This window comes from Podarcis melisellensis (assembly GCF_964234715.1).
Source record: "Podarcis melisellensis genome assembly, chromosome: 5".
NCBI classification, from domain to species: domain Eukaryota; kingdom Metazoa; phylum Chordata; class Lepidosauria; order Squamata; family Lacertidae; genus Podarcis; species Podarcis melisellensis.
In genome coordinates, this window is record NC_138537.1 from 22355962 (window position 1) to 22371281 (window position 15320).

General features: G+C 42.9%; 1 protein-coding gene across 2 annotated transcripts in view; it reads right to left on the minus strand.

Annotated features, from left to right (window-relative positions):
• Positions 1–5123: 5123 nt before the first annotated feature.
• Positions 5124–15320, minus strand: part of MME (membrane metalloendopeptidase) — a 64362-nt gene continuing 54165 nt past the window's right edge. The window contains exons 20-23 of one of the 2 annotated variants that reach the window (XM_081910968.1): positions 14560–14625; positions 10943–11038; positions 9842–9918; positions 5124–7194 (exon numbers count right to left, since the gene is read on the minus strand). In XM_081910968.1, the coding sequence (XP_081767094.1) occupies positions 7095–7194; positions 9842–9918; positions 10943–11038; positions 14560–14625 (339 nt within the window). In that variant the 3' untranslated portion in view covers positions 5124–7094. The remainder of the gene's footprint in view (positions 7195–9841; positions 9919–10942; positions 11039–14559; positions 14626–15320) is intronic. The other variant, XM_081910969.1, reaches the window with a different exon arrangement.

Here is a 15320-nt window from a genome sequence, read left to right on the forward strand (position 1 = left end):
TATACTAATGCTCGCCTCCCCCCACCCAGTCATGGGCACATTATTTGGGCACCAAAGGTACCCATCCCTTTAAATGTGTTGTTGATCATGAGACAAGGAAGCTGTAGTATCTCCTGACAGACCATTAGTCCACACCACGCCTTCCCTCTATGGTGAGCAGGACATCGGTCCTGAGAGATCTGCATTGGCTCCCAGTATGTTTCCAAGCACAATTCAAAGTGTTGGTGCTGACCTTTTAAGCCCTAAATGGCCTCGGTCCAGTATACCTGAAGGAGCATCTCCACCCCCATCTTTTAGCCACTTAGGTCCAGCTCCGAGGACCTTCCGGCGGTTCCCTCATTGCGAGAAGTAAGGTTACAGGGAACCAGGCAGAGGGCCTTCTTGGTAGTGGCACCCACCCTGTGGAACACCCTCCCATTAAATGTGAGCAGCTATCTTATTTCTAAAAGACATCTGAAGGCAGCCCTGTTTAGGGAAGTTTTTAGTATTTAATGCTGTATTGTTTTTAACACTTGATTGGGAGCCGCCCAGAGTGGCTGGGGAAACTCCGCCAGATGGGCGGGGTATGTATGTATGTATGTATGTATGTATGTATGTATGTATGTATAAATAAATATATATATAGTGTAGTCCAGAGCGGCAAGCAGGGGGTGAGCTTAAAAGGAGAAGGGGAGTGGGAATTGGTTGGAGAGGCAATGATTGCCTTGTCTCAGGATTCAGTCACTTGTCTCCTATGTTTGTACCTACCAGGTGGGCCAACTTGAGGGAGCGGAGGTGTCTTCAGTCCCCTCAGTATTTGTTTGAAGGGGGCCCAGATACCCCGGCCCCTGTGTTGAGGGGCCCATCGCAGAAGGCTGCACCATGGGAGACACCAAGGCAAGGCCTGGTGCGAGGTCACACCGACCTGCACAGCATCTCTCGATTCTGCTGGGACCAGTGTGACTTAGCGGAAGGCTGTGCCAGCCTAAACACTGTCAGGAGATGTGTGCGATGTTGCGTGTAGCGCATATGCTCTCACCAGCACGCAATGTGTGCCGGCCCCGCCAATCTTGGGGAAAACCCGGCGCCTCTGGGACCTACTGCCCAGTTACAAACTCTGAATTTGACTACAACTGCTTTTCTTGATAGGCTTATTTGTTGTACTGAAATTAACATTGCAGCCATAGCCTTTCCTTCAGCTAATTCTAAACATGGCACGGACTGTTAAGTAATTCAATGTACAGTGGTATCTTGGTTCATGAACTTAATCCATTTCGGAAGTCCGTTCTTAAACCAAAGCATTCTTAAACCAAGGTGTGCTTTCCCATAGAATCGTTCTTAAACCAAAGCGTTCTTAAACCAAGGTGTGCTTTCCCATAGAAAGCAGTGCAAAATGGATTAATCCGTTCCAGACTTTTAAAAACAACCCCTAAATCAGCAATTTAACATGAATTTTACTATCTAACAAGACAATTGATCCGTAAAACGAAAGCAATAATAAATGTACTGTACTATAAAATAAATAAAACAGTGTTGTAGGTAATAAAAATAAAAAGTAAAATAATTTCTTACCTGCACTGATGATAGTCATTGTTTGGATGGGGGGGGGGCTTTTATCCATTTCCTCAGTCACACAATCAATCAATCAATCAATCAATCAGTAGCTGAACTGGGATCCACACAGATCCCCACGCTGCTGTGGGAAATGCTCCCTAGAGTGCCTGCTTCCCATTACTGTGAAAACAGAGTGCTGGAGTCAATGGACCCTTAGCCTGATACTACAAGTACTTCCCTACTTCCTTAAGTTTTGTCTGAGGTCTGAGTTCCTCAGTCCCAAGGTTGATTTCTCAGCTTTTCCTTCTGTCTTGATGCAGCACTGTTTTCATTTGCACAAAAGTTCACCAAATCATGAAAATCCAATAAACCTGGCATCTGCACTTCAGAGCAGAATGGTTCTTTAGTTTCCATATGTTGGTGGCATTTACATCTAGGGACTCAGCTGCATTAGTAAAGAAAAAGTGTTTTAAACGCGTTATAACACTGACACCGGGATGCGGGTGGCGCTGTGGGTAAGACCTCAGTGCCTAGGACTTGCTGATCGTAAGGTCGGCGGTTCGAATCCCCGCGGCGGGGTGAGCTCCCGCCGTTCGGTCCCAGCTTCTGCCCACCTAGCAGTTCGAAAGCACCCCTAAGTGCAAGTAGATAAATAGGTACCACTTTATAGCGGGAAGGTAAACGGCATTTCCGTGTGCGGCAGTGGTGCTGGCTCGCCAGTGCAGCTTAGTCACACTGGCCACGTGACCCGGAAGTGTCTTCGGATGGCGCCGGCTCCTGGCCTCTTGCGCGAGATGAGTGCGCAGCCATAGAGTCGGTCACGACTGGCCCGTATGGGCAGGGGTACCTTTAACACTGACACCAGATGGTGCTGTGGAGTTCCATTTTTTGGCAAGGTGATTTCCCTTTATGAGGTTTACAATGCGTTTTCCCGAAACTTTTTTTATGTGTCGAGATCCAGTCTAGTTCATATATGCACACATTTTTTTCATGCTGTTTTGCACGCAGATAACCAACAATGTGGAGAAAAGTGTTGATGACACTAAGTGGATTTAATTGCACAGCCAATTCTGTCTTTATGGCTTGGGGAAAATATAGTGGCAATTTCAGAAGCAGCTGCTGGCTGAGTGTTTGTGTGTGGTGGTCCACCTGCTTCACACCAGCGTTGCTGCAAATGGCATCTGTGATTCTGTGTATGAGATCATGTGGAGAAAATAAGCATGCTGAAGTCTATGAACCGGCTCTTCATTCAAGTCCTCCACCTTGGGCTCTGAGGGTCAGTTGAAACAGAGCAGCTGAAAGGCCCAGGCCATGAAGCAAGGCTCATGTGTTCCTTCCGTGTTTTCCCTCAGCAGGTTGCTTGTCCTGATAGGAACTTTTTGGACCTCTATTTTAGAAAGTGTGAACAAAGTACTCAAAGGCACTCTGAACAACATTCCCTCTGAGGTCCATCGTGTCTAGGGATAGAGGAGAAACATAGAATTGTAGAGATGGAAGGGACCTTACTGCCAGAAAGTTATTCCTGGCGTTTGGTTGGAATCTCTTGTAACTTGAAGCCACTGGAGCAGGAGAAAACAAGCTTGCTCCATCTTGTGTGTGACAGTCCTTTAGATATTTGAAGGTAGCTAGAATGTCTCATCCCTGTCTCCTCTCTTCCAGGCTAAGCGTACTCAACCCTCTCAAACATTCCTCATAAGCCTTGGCTTCCAGACCCTTGATCATCTTGGTTGTCCTCCTCTGCACACGTTCCGGTCTGTCATTTTGGATTCTGAATCTGTCTTCTGTGGCATTAGCTACCCCTCCCAGTTTGGTGTCATTTGCAAATTTCATGAGCACCCACCCAATTCCTTCATCCAAGTCATTTATACTGTAATGATGTTGGAACAACAATGGGCTCAGGTCAGAATCCTGCAGCACCCCACTTGCTACTTTTTCTCCAGAATTAATGAGCACCCTGTGGAATTTAGTTTGGTTCTTATTTAAATGTGAACCTATGTCATTTGTGCTTCCTGATACAGGGTGCAAACCACAACAGAGCCATCCTTCAAAATTCACACTTCTCTGAATTTTGCAGTGCAGGTCTCCAGGCTAGCAGTGCATACAACAGTGCATATACTAGGATAAAGTGTGCATAGAAACACATATATTCATGAAAATAGCATACAAAAATGCAATATATATGGGAAATGGCTTGAATAATTGTGCCTACTGGGCAGAATTGCATACAAAAATGTGTATGTGAGGGAGAAATTCACCCTAAAACGTTGCTGAGTTTTCATAAGCACTGGTTGTTGTTTTTTAATGATGTGGAAATGTGAAGAACTGAATTTAAGATGGGAAAAATGAGAAACTGAGGGAAACCTAATTTGACAGATTCATTTATCTTCGAGCCAATTATTCTGCCCTGACTAGTGATCAAGGAATATGTATATGATCTCTCATTAATCATTTGTTCCTCCCACACTTTTCAGTGTATTTCACTATTACTTTCCTAACCACAAAAGTTCTGGGTTTGTTTGTTTTTTTAATGGATTTTCTGTGCCAAGCTGACACAAATAACGGACTTGTGCAATTGTGCAGATGTACAATTTTCAGCCCACAAAATACTGAGAGGCTGAAGGTGACCTGAGTTCTTTCTTGGATTGAACTGAATCTAATAAATATAATTTCTAGAACTAATCCAATAAATAATTTTTTTAGGTCTTATTAGGTTGAATTGGAACAATACAGTGAGTTTCAAGGACATGTTTTACCTGATGGTTACTATAGCAATGTAATCATCAGACATTCAGTCACAAGTGTGTTAAAATAGAGTTGGCTTGAAATATAATTACTCATGAGGAGTTGGTCTGAAACTTGGAGGGAGGTGGGCGTTCTTAAGATATGCACCTGGTTCCCTGTGTCAACTCAGTAACCTGAAGGTCATTGCATGCCAGACAGAGGTGCTATTAGTGGGAAGTTCCTCTGCCCATTTATAAATGCTATTTAACTTGTTTTGGATTGGACTGAACTTCTGCTAAAGCAGATTACTGAAACACATCAACCCCAGTGACCATTCTGGTCTGCAAGGTGGATCCTTTGCCTTCGATCTCAGAAGGTTTCTGTCCACAGGCATGAGGATCAAACAAAACAATACTAAGGTGACACTGGTACTCCTTGGAGATTAGAAAAGTTCAGACCTAAGGATGCACCCCACACTAAGTATTGCTGGAGAGGTGTAACATGCCAATTTGACAAAATGAGATGGCTGTGGAGCCTGAAAAAGAAAATGAAAGAAAAGGGCAGCCATAGAAGCAGGTCACCAGACACCTTCACTGCAAGCAGAAGTCAAAATTTTCCAAATCATCACTCAAGGCGCATTGAAGAGATTTATGATGGCATGTGGAATTTCAGCTTCTGAATCTCAGACATCATGGCAGTGAATCTGATCGTTCTTCTGCCAAAGAAAGCTGTGTAATCCCATGTACAGTGCACACTCCAAGAGCCACTTTCCTCCAACTTAATAGTGTCAAATGTGTGTGTGTGTGTGTGTGTGGTGTGTGTGACACCTTTCCACGCCAAGCAAAGATGTACTGCAACAGTACAGGCAATAAGGGACACGTGGCTTAAATTTAATTATCACAATGCTTTATCAGATGACAAACTTGAAAAGAAAAGAATTTGCACAGGCAGTCCTCAAATGCTCAGAAATGGACCCATTCGAGTCATCTGAGGTATCAAGTAGTAATTTATTTGGAAAGATCTGTGTGTTTCAGTGCCAGAAGCAGTAGGTTCCTTGGCCACCTGCAGGAGGGCATTTGAAAACTATTGTAGCAGATTTAAAAGACTTATCACTAGTAAGGGTCCACATAATGTAAATGCCTACGTATGCACCATTATTACTGAAGCAAAATGTCCTGTTGGTTCAAAGGAATCACAAGCAACTTTTGTGCTACATTTCAAAGTCCTAACATTTGTAGAACCAGCTTCTAGAAGTTCTTCTCAAAACCAGTCAGTCAGTCTGTATATCTTATTAGTAGAGATCTCTGTGTTGAGACTTAATCATCTGTTGAATGGTTTGTACCTCGACACTCTAACAAAATACACCCATTGTAATAATATAGAACGATTCATGTCCGGTATAATTCAGAATTAAATATAAAAAGTATGGTCATATATATTACTACAAATACTTTTTCATCCTCTTCTTTGGAAAAAAAAGACAAAGTTTTGAGAAAAAGCAGGAAAATCTTAGAAAAAACATGAAGGAGTTTTTGATTACAACTGCAGTGATTACAACATACGCTAAAAAAATTTCATAAATTATCTACAGTATAGGTTTTGGCTGGAAAGCAGCAAACAATAAATTTGGTCAACAGTTAATCCCTTAAGTAGATTACACTTTCGTCTTTGGGTTGTTCTCATGAAGATGGCTTCACACAAAAAGGAAAAAGAAAAGAAAAAAGAAAAGGAAAAGGAACAGAAGAAAGCTTGGAGACGAGTCCACGGGGTGAAGACGTCTTGTATGGGCAAGGGTGCCATATGTAATATGTAAGTCAGAAGCACTTTGCACCACTACCTGCCTCCCATGAGGATGAAAACAGTAGTGAGGAAGGAGAAGATCTATTCGGTGGCTTTGCCTTCATCCAGTGATTGTGGATGTCAAAATAGAGCACAGGACAGTGCCAACCAAAACCTCTCAAGAAACAGCGCCCATAAGCAGGTGTTTGCAGGCAAGCACTGCCATCTCACAGATGGTTCCGCATCTCACCTGTATTGTAACGCTCACCTGTTCCCTGCTGATTGTGCACGTCTTTTGTTGTAAATACAGAAATTCCTTACGTGTGACAAGCTTTCTGCCACTATGGCTGGGGCCATTGGTGTTGTCTAGATGCAAATCACTTTTTTTTTTTAAAGGGTGCACTGAGTTTTGAGCATTTACAAATGGCAAATTGCTAGGGTCCCTTATAGGGTTCTTTTTTCCTCCAGGCCCTGCAGTTCCCAAGGCCACATTGGGAGACACAAGCATTTGGTGAAGCACGCCAGCCGTAATAGGAGATGTGTGAGAAACCACATCGTAGGCTTTTGACTCACTTGACACATGTCCAAGCTAACGTGTGACTTGGTGCTCCCTCCTTTCGTCTGATTTATAAATATCGGAACACCTTCACGGGACGGCAGGTCATTAAGGCTGAATGCGCTTTCCTGGAAACAAGTTTCACTGGAATCGGTGGGACTCACTTTCATAGAAAAACGTGGCGATGGAAAGGGTAAAACATGAAATAGAATCTGCAGGCTAAATGGAAAGCAGGATTAAAATGGTAAGATCATTGTGGGGAAAGAAATGAAGAACCCTTAAGTATGCAGTGATTTATCATTTCCCGAGTTTCGCCAGAGTAATTGTTGGCAGTCGCTGCCTTAGCGATGTTTTGTCCTCCTCCTCCTCCCTTTCTAGAAAATGCATCGCTTGGTATGTCTCTGTTATCGTTCCTTTTTTGTGACAAATCCACTACGGCCATCCTCAAAACATTCTCAATTTCTGGAAAGCTTCTGCTCCTTCGAGTCCACTCTATGTAGCTTCATCACCAAACGCGGCACTTTTTCACGGGGTCCATGTATTCCGCATTGGTACACTTAAAGGCTTCAGAAAACTCTGCTGTGTTCTGCAGTGTTCCTAGGACCCTTTAAAACAAGATGAGAATATGTTAGTTCTGCTTCATAAATAACTACACCCAGGGCAGCAACTTCTGCTTCTTGCTCAGGAAGCATACAGTTTATAGGGAGATGACTATGGCATCTTAGCACTGTGTGAAGAAGATCCTAGTTTCAGTCCTCAGCACCTTCAGGTAATAATAATAATAATAATAATAATAATAATAATAATAATAATAATATTTATACCCCACCCTTCCCGACCAGAGCCGGGCTTAGCGCAGCTAACACCAATAAAAATCACAGTAAAAACATAATAGGGGGAAAAGAGGGGGGGCCCAATTTAAAATACAGGTTAAAATGCAATTTCAAATGCAGCCTCATTTTAAAATAGCTGATAAATCAAGACCATAAGGGGAGGGCAACATAAGGGTCAGACTGAGTCCAAAGGCCAGGAGGAACAGCTCCATCTTGCAGGCCCTGTGGAAAGATGTCAAGTCCCTCAGGGCCCTAGTTTCTTGTGACAGAGCGTTCTACCATGCTGGGGCCAGTGCTGAAAAGGCCCTGGCCCTAGTTGAAAGCAATCTAACCACCTTGAGGCTCGGGACCTCCAAAGTGTTGTTATTTGTGGACCTTAAGGACCTCCATGGGGCATACCGGGAGAGGCGGTCCCGTAGGTACGTGGGTCCTAGGCTGGGAGAGATGAATCTGAAAAACTGGAGAGCTATTGCCAGTCACTATTGAGCTACATGGACCAGTTGTTTGACTTGGTATGCAGCAGTTCCATGAAATACACATTTTTAAAAAGCAACCATCATCTTTGCAATGTGGTTGTCATTGCAAAACCACTCCCCCCAGAGCTGGTTCTTACTGTGCACGGGGCATTTTCTTTGCAGAAAGGCAACTAGGAACTGAGAGCTGGAACATATAGCATAAAGGCAGGCCAGGAGACCTGTGCATTCTTTCCCTTGCATAGATTACCAAGGAAGAAGGAAATGAACGCTGCTATCCCACAATGCTTAAGTGATGATGCCCTCCCACTCACCACTAGGAATGACTACCCAGTGGTTGCAACAGTTACTATTGGCTGAATGAGTTGTCCAAAGTGGAGTGTATATATTTACAGCTGTCTCGTCAGTAATGAAATGCAGCGCTTGTTACGGAACGCTAAACCGTGTCCAAACAAAATATATACAATGATCTCAAAGAATGAATCAGCAATGCAAGTGGATAAAAGGCACACCAGGCAAATGTCCTGGGAACTGCCCCATCCAAAGGAAACACTGTAGCTGAGAAATTCAGCTGAGTGTAGGATTTTGGAATATAATTGCATCAGGGAGAAAGTCGCAGATTTCCTGGAAAAACAACAACAAAGCCTTGAGAGCACACCCACATGAAAATACCATTCTGAGGCCAGCTTCAGGAACAGTTGATGCATTCAATAAATGTTTGGTTATGCAGGGTATACTGATAAAGTGAGCATTTGCAAAAACGGGGAAAAGGGAATACTGACGAGAAATATACCAGGTAGTTAAAAGCACAGGCTCAGAATTGTATAATAGCAGCACAAAGGCATTCACTCATCTATCACAATATCTTTATATTTTCCATTATTAATCCACTTTGATTTAATAGAACATTGCATTTCTCAAATGATATTTATCTGGACCATCCTGGGAACTCAGAACAGGATGGAGAAACCGATGCCTTATGACGGGTAATCAATGTATACTTTGCAAACTGGATTTTTTAAAAAACCGTTCAGGTACGATGAACACATTTCTAAGGCCAAATTTTTGTGTGGTTCTCCACACAGTACTACTACTGTACTACTACATTACTACTACAGTATAACTGTACTACTACTGTACTACTACATTACTACTACAGTACTACTACATTTGCTGTTTGGGTGGTAGTAGTACTGTTGTGTACTGTTCAAAGGGTGGAGACAGTTGTTGTTCTCCCACACTATGATGAAACACAAATTGTTCCAGGAAGCAGACATTAAAAAACGTGGTGGAAGCCATTTGAACCCACGTCTTCTGCCCTAGAAACAAGCATCTTAGAATGCAGGGAATGTGTCAGTGGTGGACCTGGGTAATATGGTGCCATGTGCGAGGCCAAAATCCACTCCCCCCCCCCCCCGCCCTTGTGCTGCCTTCCCAAAGGTGGGTCAGAAGGTGACTGGCTTTGAAAAGGAGGCACAGGGTTCTGGCAGGGTCCTAGAGCCTTCGTATCTCCTTCCCAAAGGTGGGAAAGTGCTAACTAGGCTTTGGGAAGGAAGGGAGAGGATTCTGTGACCCCGCCAGAGCCCTCGCATCTCCTTTCCCAAGCCCTCTTGTAGGCAGTTAACAATTACTGTATTTTTCCGTCTATAAGACGCCACCATGTATATTTTGGGGGACTCAGATTTAAGAAAATGGGGGGGGGAGATGGCCCAGAGTATAAGACACCCCCTAATTTTTGACATTGTTTTTTAGGGGGAAAACCTAGTCTTATACATGGAAAAATATGGTACTGTATGACAAAGAGTCTTAAAGATTAACATGTTTAACTATGCTGTTGACTTTTGTGAGAAAGGTGTGCATTTTGTGTGTGTGTGTGTATATATGCATGTGTTGTTGTTTTTTTTTTAAACCACTGTTTAAGAAAATGGATGATTTAAAATACTAACCTGAATTGGCCTGGGCTGTGGGCGTCTGTTTTAATAGAGTTGACAGCATATTCCGGCCTGTATGAACCACACCATACCTTTAAAAGAACACACAGAGAGACAAAATATTGCAGAAATGATTATTTAAAAGCAGTGGCATGCTAGTTTTGATTTCCAGAGCATTGGTCATGTTGCAATTGTAACACATTAACTGCCACAGGGTTTAAAGACTAACAAAACGTATTGTGGCATAAGCTTCAGCTGTATTTTCCTGTAGTGGGGATGTGAGGCTGTGTCCCATGCAGTTTTTCTTCTTCTTCTAATTGTTTTTTTAAAGCGAAGTCATATATATATATCTGTACATATTTTTTAAAAAATTAAAAGGAATTATTTAGCTTAGAGAAGCAAAACCAGCAAGTGCATCAACTACTTGGGTTCAGTAGGCAGCCTCTGTTATCTAGCAATGGATAGCACAGTTGGTTAGAGCATGGTGCTGATATCACCAAGGTTGCAAGTTCGATTCCCGTACGGGGCAGCTACATATTCCTGCATTGTTGGGGGTTGGACTAGATGGTCCTCAGGATTCCTTCCAACTCTACAATTCTATGATTCTATGTAGATTCTTGCACTTCAATTAAAGCCCAGAGGAATATGTCATGAGGTAACAGTTCAAGCACTGGGATAAACGTTTATTGGAAAGAAAAACACCCACCCACCACCCTTAGCCACCTCACAGTGGAAAGGGAAGCTCAGCGCCTATGGAAATCATAAAGACATTCTAAAGAGCCCCCCAGAATGAGGAAGAGAAACAGAACCATTTTTCTCTGGGGAAGGAAACTTTCAGGAAATCAGAGAGCAGGTTCCATCTTGGCACTAGTACATGACCACACGTTAACTGCGCTTTACAGACTCACCTCCTGGATGCCTCCATGCACTTAGCTGCGATTAACTTAATCTGACAGGCCACTCTCCTCTCGGCCCTGCTGCCATGAAGGCTGCTCGATTTAGCAATTCTGCCAGTTCACATTAAAAGGAGAAAAGCCAGCCTGCTGTTTCCAACTTAACTGTGAAATTGCAACTCAAAATAATTTCCAAAGCTTTCAATCAAGCAGAGTATAATACCTGTGCAAAGTTCAGAAAGAACAGCTGCTTATGGTTGAAGTCGAGTCCGGGGAGCAGCTTCTCCTCTCCGTTCTTCTCTACAAACTTTTCATAGGCCTGCCAAAGGAAGAGGAAGGGAAGAAGGATGATGGCCACCGTGAAATCCAACCAGCTCAAACTGCAATGAGAATCAAGCGCAAAACTAGGGAAAGATAAATCGTAAGATTTCTGGTTGCTGCCACTTCGTGTCCTTGTCTTTGGGCACCTCCAGGAACATTATGCCAACGTGTTCTTGATCCAATAATAGTGAATTAGTGGTTATTATTATTATTTGAGGGACACAGGTGGTGCTGTGGGTTAAACCACAGAGCCTAGGACTTGCCAATCAGAAGGTTGGCGGTTAGAATCCCCGCGACGGGGTGAGCTCCTGTTGCTCGGTCCCTGCTCCTGTCAACCTAGCAGTTCGAAAGCATGTCAAGAGCAAGTAGATAAATAGGTACCGCTCCGGTGGGAAGGTAAATGGCGTTTCCATGCACTGTTCTCGTTCACCAGAAGCGGCTTGCTGGCCACATGACCCGGAAGCTGTATGCCGGCTCCCTTGGCCAGTAAAGTGAGATGAGCACCACAACCCCAGAGTCGGTCACGACTGGACCTAAAGGTCAGGGGTCACTTTACCATTATTATTATTATTATTATTATTATTATTATTATTATTATTATGCGTTATTAGTTGCCCTACAATTCTTCTCCAAAGCTGCCACCTTTTTGTGGGCCAGTGGGGGGTGGGATATAGCACAAAGAAAGCAGGACAAAGACAGAGACAACATGGTATGAAAAGGTTATGGGATTTCAGCAGGAAGTTACAGAACATACAGAAAGAAAGCAATATGACCATTCCAAAACAGCTGTGTTCATCAGCTGATGAGCAGAAACTTCATCCCTGCTGGGTGCTTCTTCAGAGTGCAGGGATCACAACGTGAGCATAAAGATGGCACAGTGCCACCTTCAGAATATATGTGGATGCCACACAACTCCTCCAGCACATTATAAAGAGAAATTTAAAAGCAAGTCAGTTTTCCCTTGCGGGAGATATCGCATGACTCACAACGCACTGGGACCCATTAGTAAAAATGGTTTCCTGTATGCTGTGGAATCACATTATACTAGTATAAAAACCACATGGAAGGAAGATGGCTTTTATGTCTCTTATGTTGGGATAGTTCATCTTGCTTTACTGTGACTACGCACTTGGGAAAACTTCTGAAAAACGTAAACGAAAGATAAAAGGGCCATAATTTCAGTACAAGCAAAGAATGACAGTGTGGTTCTTACTAGAATGCACTTTGTCCTGGACATTGGGCTAATAATTACTGTGTGTTCTGTACTCTTAATTAAGATAACAAGAATAGAAGGGAGGAACTGTTTTTTCCATGGCTGCCCTTGAGAAAGTTTCACATCGGAACTGTATTTCACAGAGAGAATTTGCTTTCCTTATTTTTTAGCACTATTTATTTACCTACCACAACATTTGCCTAATTCTTGCTTAACGCCACAGTGAAAGTCCAAGTTCCTACCTCATTAAGAAACATTCTTCCCAAGACACACAACTAAGTTAGGTCCATTCATGCTAAGGGGGTCTACTCTGAATAAAACTTAGCTGAATACCACCCTGTTTCTTGTTCATGTCAAATTTGAGTTGTGTGCATGTAGTTTAGTTTATGGAAATGTCATAACTAATTTCTTTCTGAGAAACCCACACAATTTTGCTGTTTAGATATTTAATACTCTGGAACAGGCTTCCTCAACCTCGGCCCTCCAGATATTTTTGGCCTACAACTCCCATGATCCCTAGCTATCAGGACCAGTGGTCCGAGATGATGGGAATTATACTCTAAAAACATATGGAGAGCCAAGCTTGAGGAAGTCTGCTCTGAAGGGTCTCAGCAAGTCTGCATGGAATTGGAATTTAATTAGCATAGCCTAAAAGCAACTTCCACAAACATAGCAATGATGATGATGATGATGATGATAATGAGAGGAGGAGGTAGAGGAGGAGGAGGTAGAGGAGGAGGAGGAGGAGAAGATGATGATGAAGAAGTAGAAGAAGAAGTTGGCTCTTATAGTCCTCATTTTTGGACAACTGTGGAAAGTTGGAAAGTTCTTGGTATATAGCTTTGGTGGGGACCCTGTTGATTTGACTCATCAAAATTAGGTTTGGTAATTTTGTTTTATGGCATTCCAAATCCCACAAAAGAAGCATAATTGTAGCTTAGAAGGACAGAAAGTGTGAGGCATGGTATGAATGAGTTGCCAATAAATGGATGTGGAAATTCTGAGGCAATGGGGAAAGAGGAGCATAACTCATGCCCCCCTTTCTCCCTTCATGATTTATGTTGCATTTGCAAATTTACAAATGCAACCAACTGTACAATTTTTTTTTAGACACCTAGGATTTTCAGTATTGTAACAAGCCACCTGGGCACTGTGCTGCTCACCCTTGCTTTGAATCAGGGCTGGGCAGACTGAAGGCTTACAGGAGCTACTTCCTTTCTCCCAGAAGCTTGAACCAGAGCTTGATGCAAAAGCACAAACCTACACACTTAGAATTAAAGAATTGTGAGGCCAGGAACCTGGCGGCATCTTTTATTTTAGTACCAGAACTCAACAGAACTCACTGTTCTTCAACACAAAACTCTACTCTGGGTTATCACCTCAAGTTTTCTTGTGTTCAACAGTGGGGGTTTTTAGGGGTCATTTTGTTGTTGCTATTGTTATCAACTGGTGGTCAAAAACACTTGTTGATCTATTGCAGATCACCCAGAGGTCCACCAGTAGATTCCCATCTACCTTTTACTTACCCCAATTGCTGGACCATCTAGATCAGGGATGGAGAATCTGGTTCAGATATTTTTGGACTCACAAGTGCCATCAGCACCACCCAGCATGGCCAATGGTTAGGAATTATGGGAGTTTTAGTCCAGCAATGTCTGGAGGGTCACAGGTTCCCATTCCCTGCCTTCCTTTCCTGTCCAGCCACTGGACCTTCCTCCCAGGAAAACAGGTGAATTGTGGCACATGCAATAAATGAATAAATAGATGTTTATTAAATTTGGATACTACCTTTGATTTGAGGATCACAGAGTGGTTTACAATTCCCTAACTCTCTTTCCCTAACTCTCTTTCTAAAGTTTTCCTATCGAAGAGGGAGAATAAAGGACAGGGAGAGGAGAGGGAGACTGGGGATGAAGCAGAAAATGGGGGTTGTTGTCTTGAAGGGAAGAAACATGCATAAGGAGGGAGACTTCAGTTGTACTGAAGTGCTGCTTGAGGGTTTCCCATAGGCATCTGGTTTGGCCACTGTGAAAACAAGATGCTGGACAAGATGATCCATTCCTTATGTTCTAATGAGTACAGATTAGGCCCTGAAGACCAGGCAACTAAACTTCAGGGGTTTAATAAAGCAGCTTGTGTGGCATTTTATATATATATATATATATAAAATATAATATAAAATTATATATAATATTATAATATATTATATTATATATAATATTATAATACTCCAAACAACCCAACATTTTAACAAATCTGCACCAACTAACAACCACATGAAGTAAGAGAAAATGGGCATTTCTTACCCTGTATGCTTGTCTGATGCCACCATTATCGGCAATGTTTTCACCAAGGGTATTGATTCCGCTGAGCTGCAGAGAAAAAGGAAGAAATGAAAATGCTACATACTTTTTTTTTTTGCCTGAGTGCAGAATGAAATTCTTGGAAGAACAATGAGTCATGGTTTGAAGGTCAGAAAATGGATTATTCCCAACCATCTAGATGTGGAATGTAGAATATGAAGTCTACAAGGCAACATCCAGAGGGCTATGACTGTCAACAGGGGGAGAGCTACAACCAGCAGAGCTCAGTGGGAGCTCTCCATGGTGCTGTTAAGGCCTGACTGTATCTGGTTGCATCTTGCCAAGTCCAGCTACTTTAACCTGAACCTGTCTTTTATCTTGATGTGACCCTGCTCACTGAGACTTTACATGACATGACCTTTATGGAAGAGTCTTGGTTTCATTGGAGATCTGCTACCACTTCCTCCAATCGCCCCCAGCCTTAGCAAAACAGGATTTGCTTAATTACTGATTCTTTGCCGTTTTCTATTTTGAGTCGTTGTCTTCTTTGGTGATCACTTGGAGCTGAACACAGTCTTACCAGTGAGTCTGTGAGTGACTGTGGAGGCCAATTCTGGATCCACACGTCCCATTAGACACAAATTGGCTGTCTTTGAATGCAACACTGAACCATTGTTTACTGCTACGTGCCCAAGCAGCAGTTAGCCTCAGCTTTATCAGTGAGCCATTGACTCGTGCACGTTCCCCTCCCCTCCCTCCCTTCA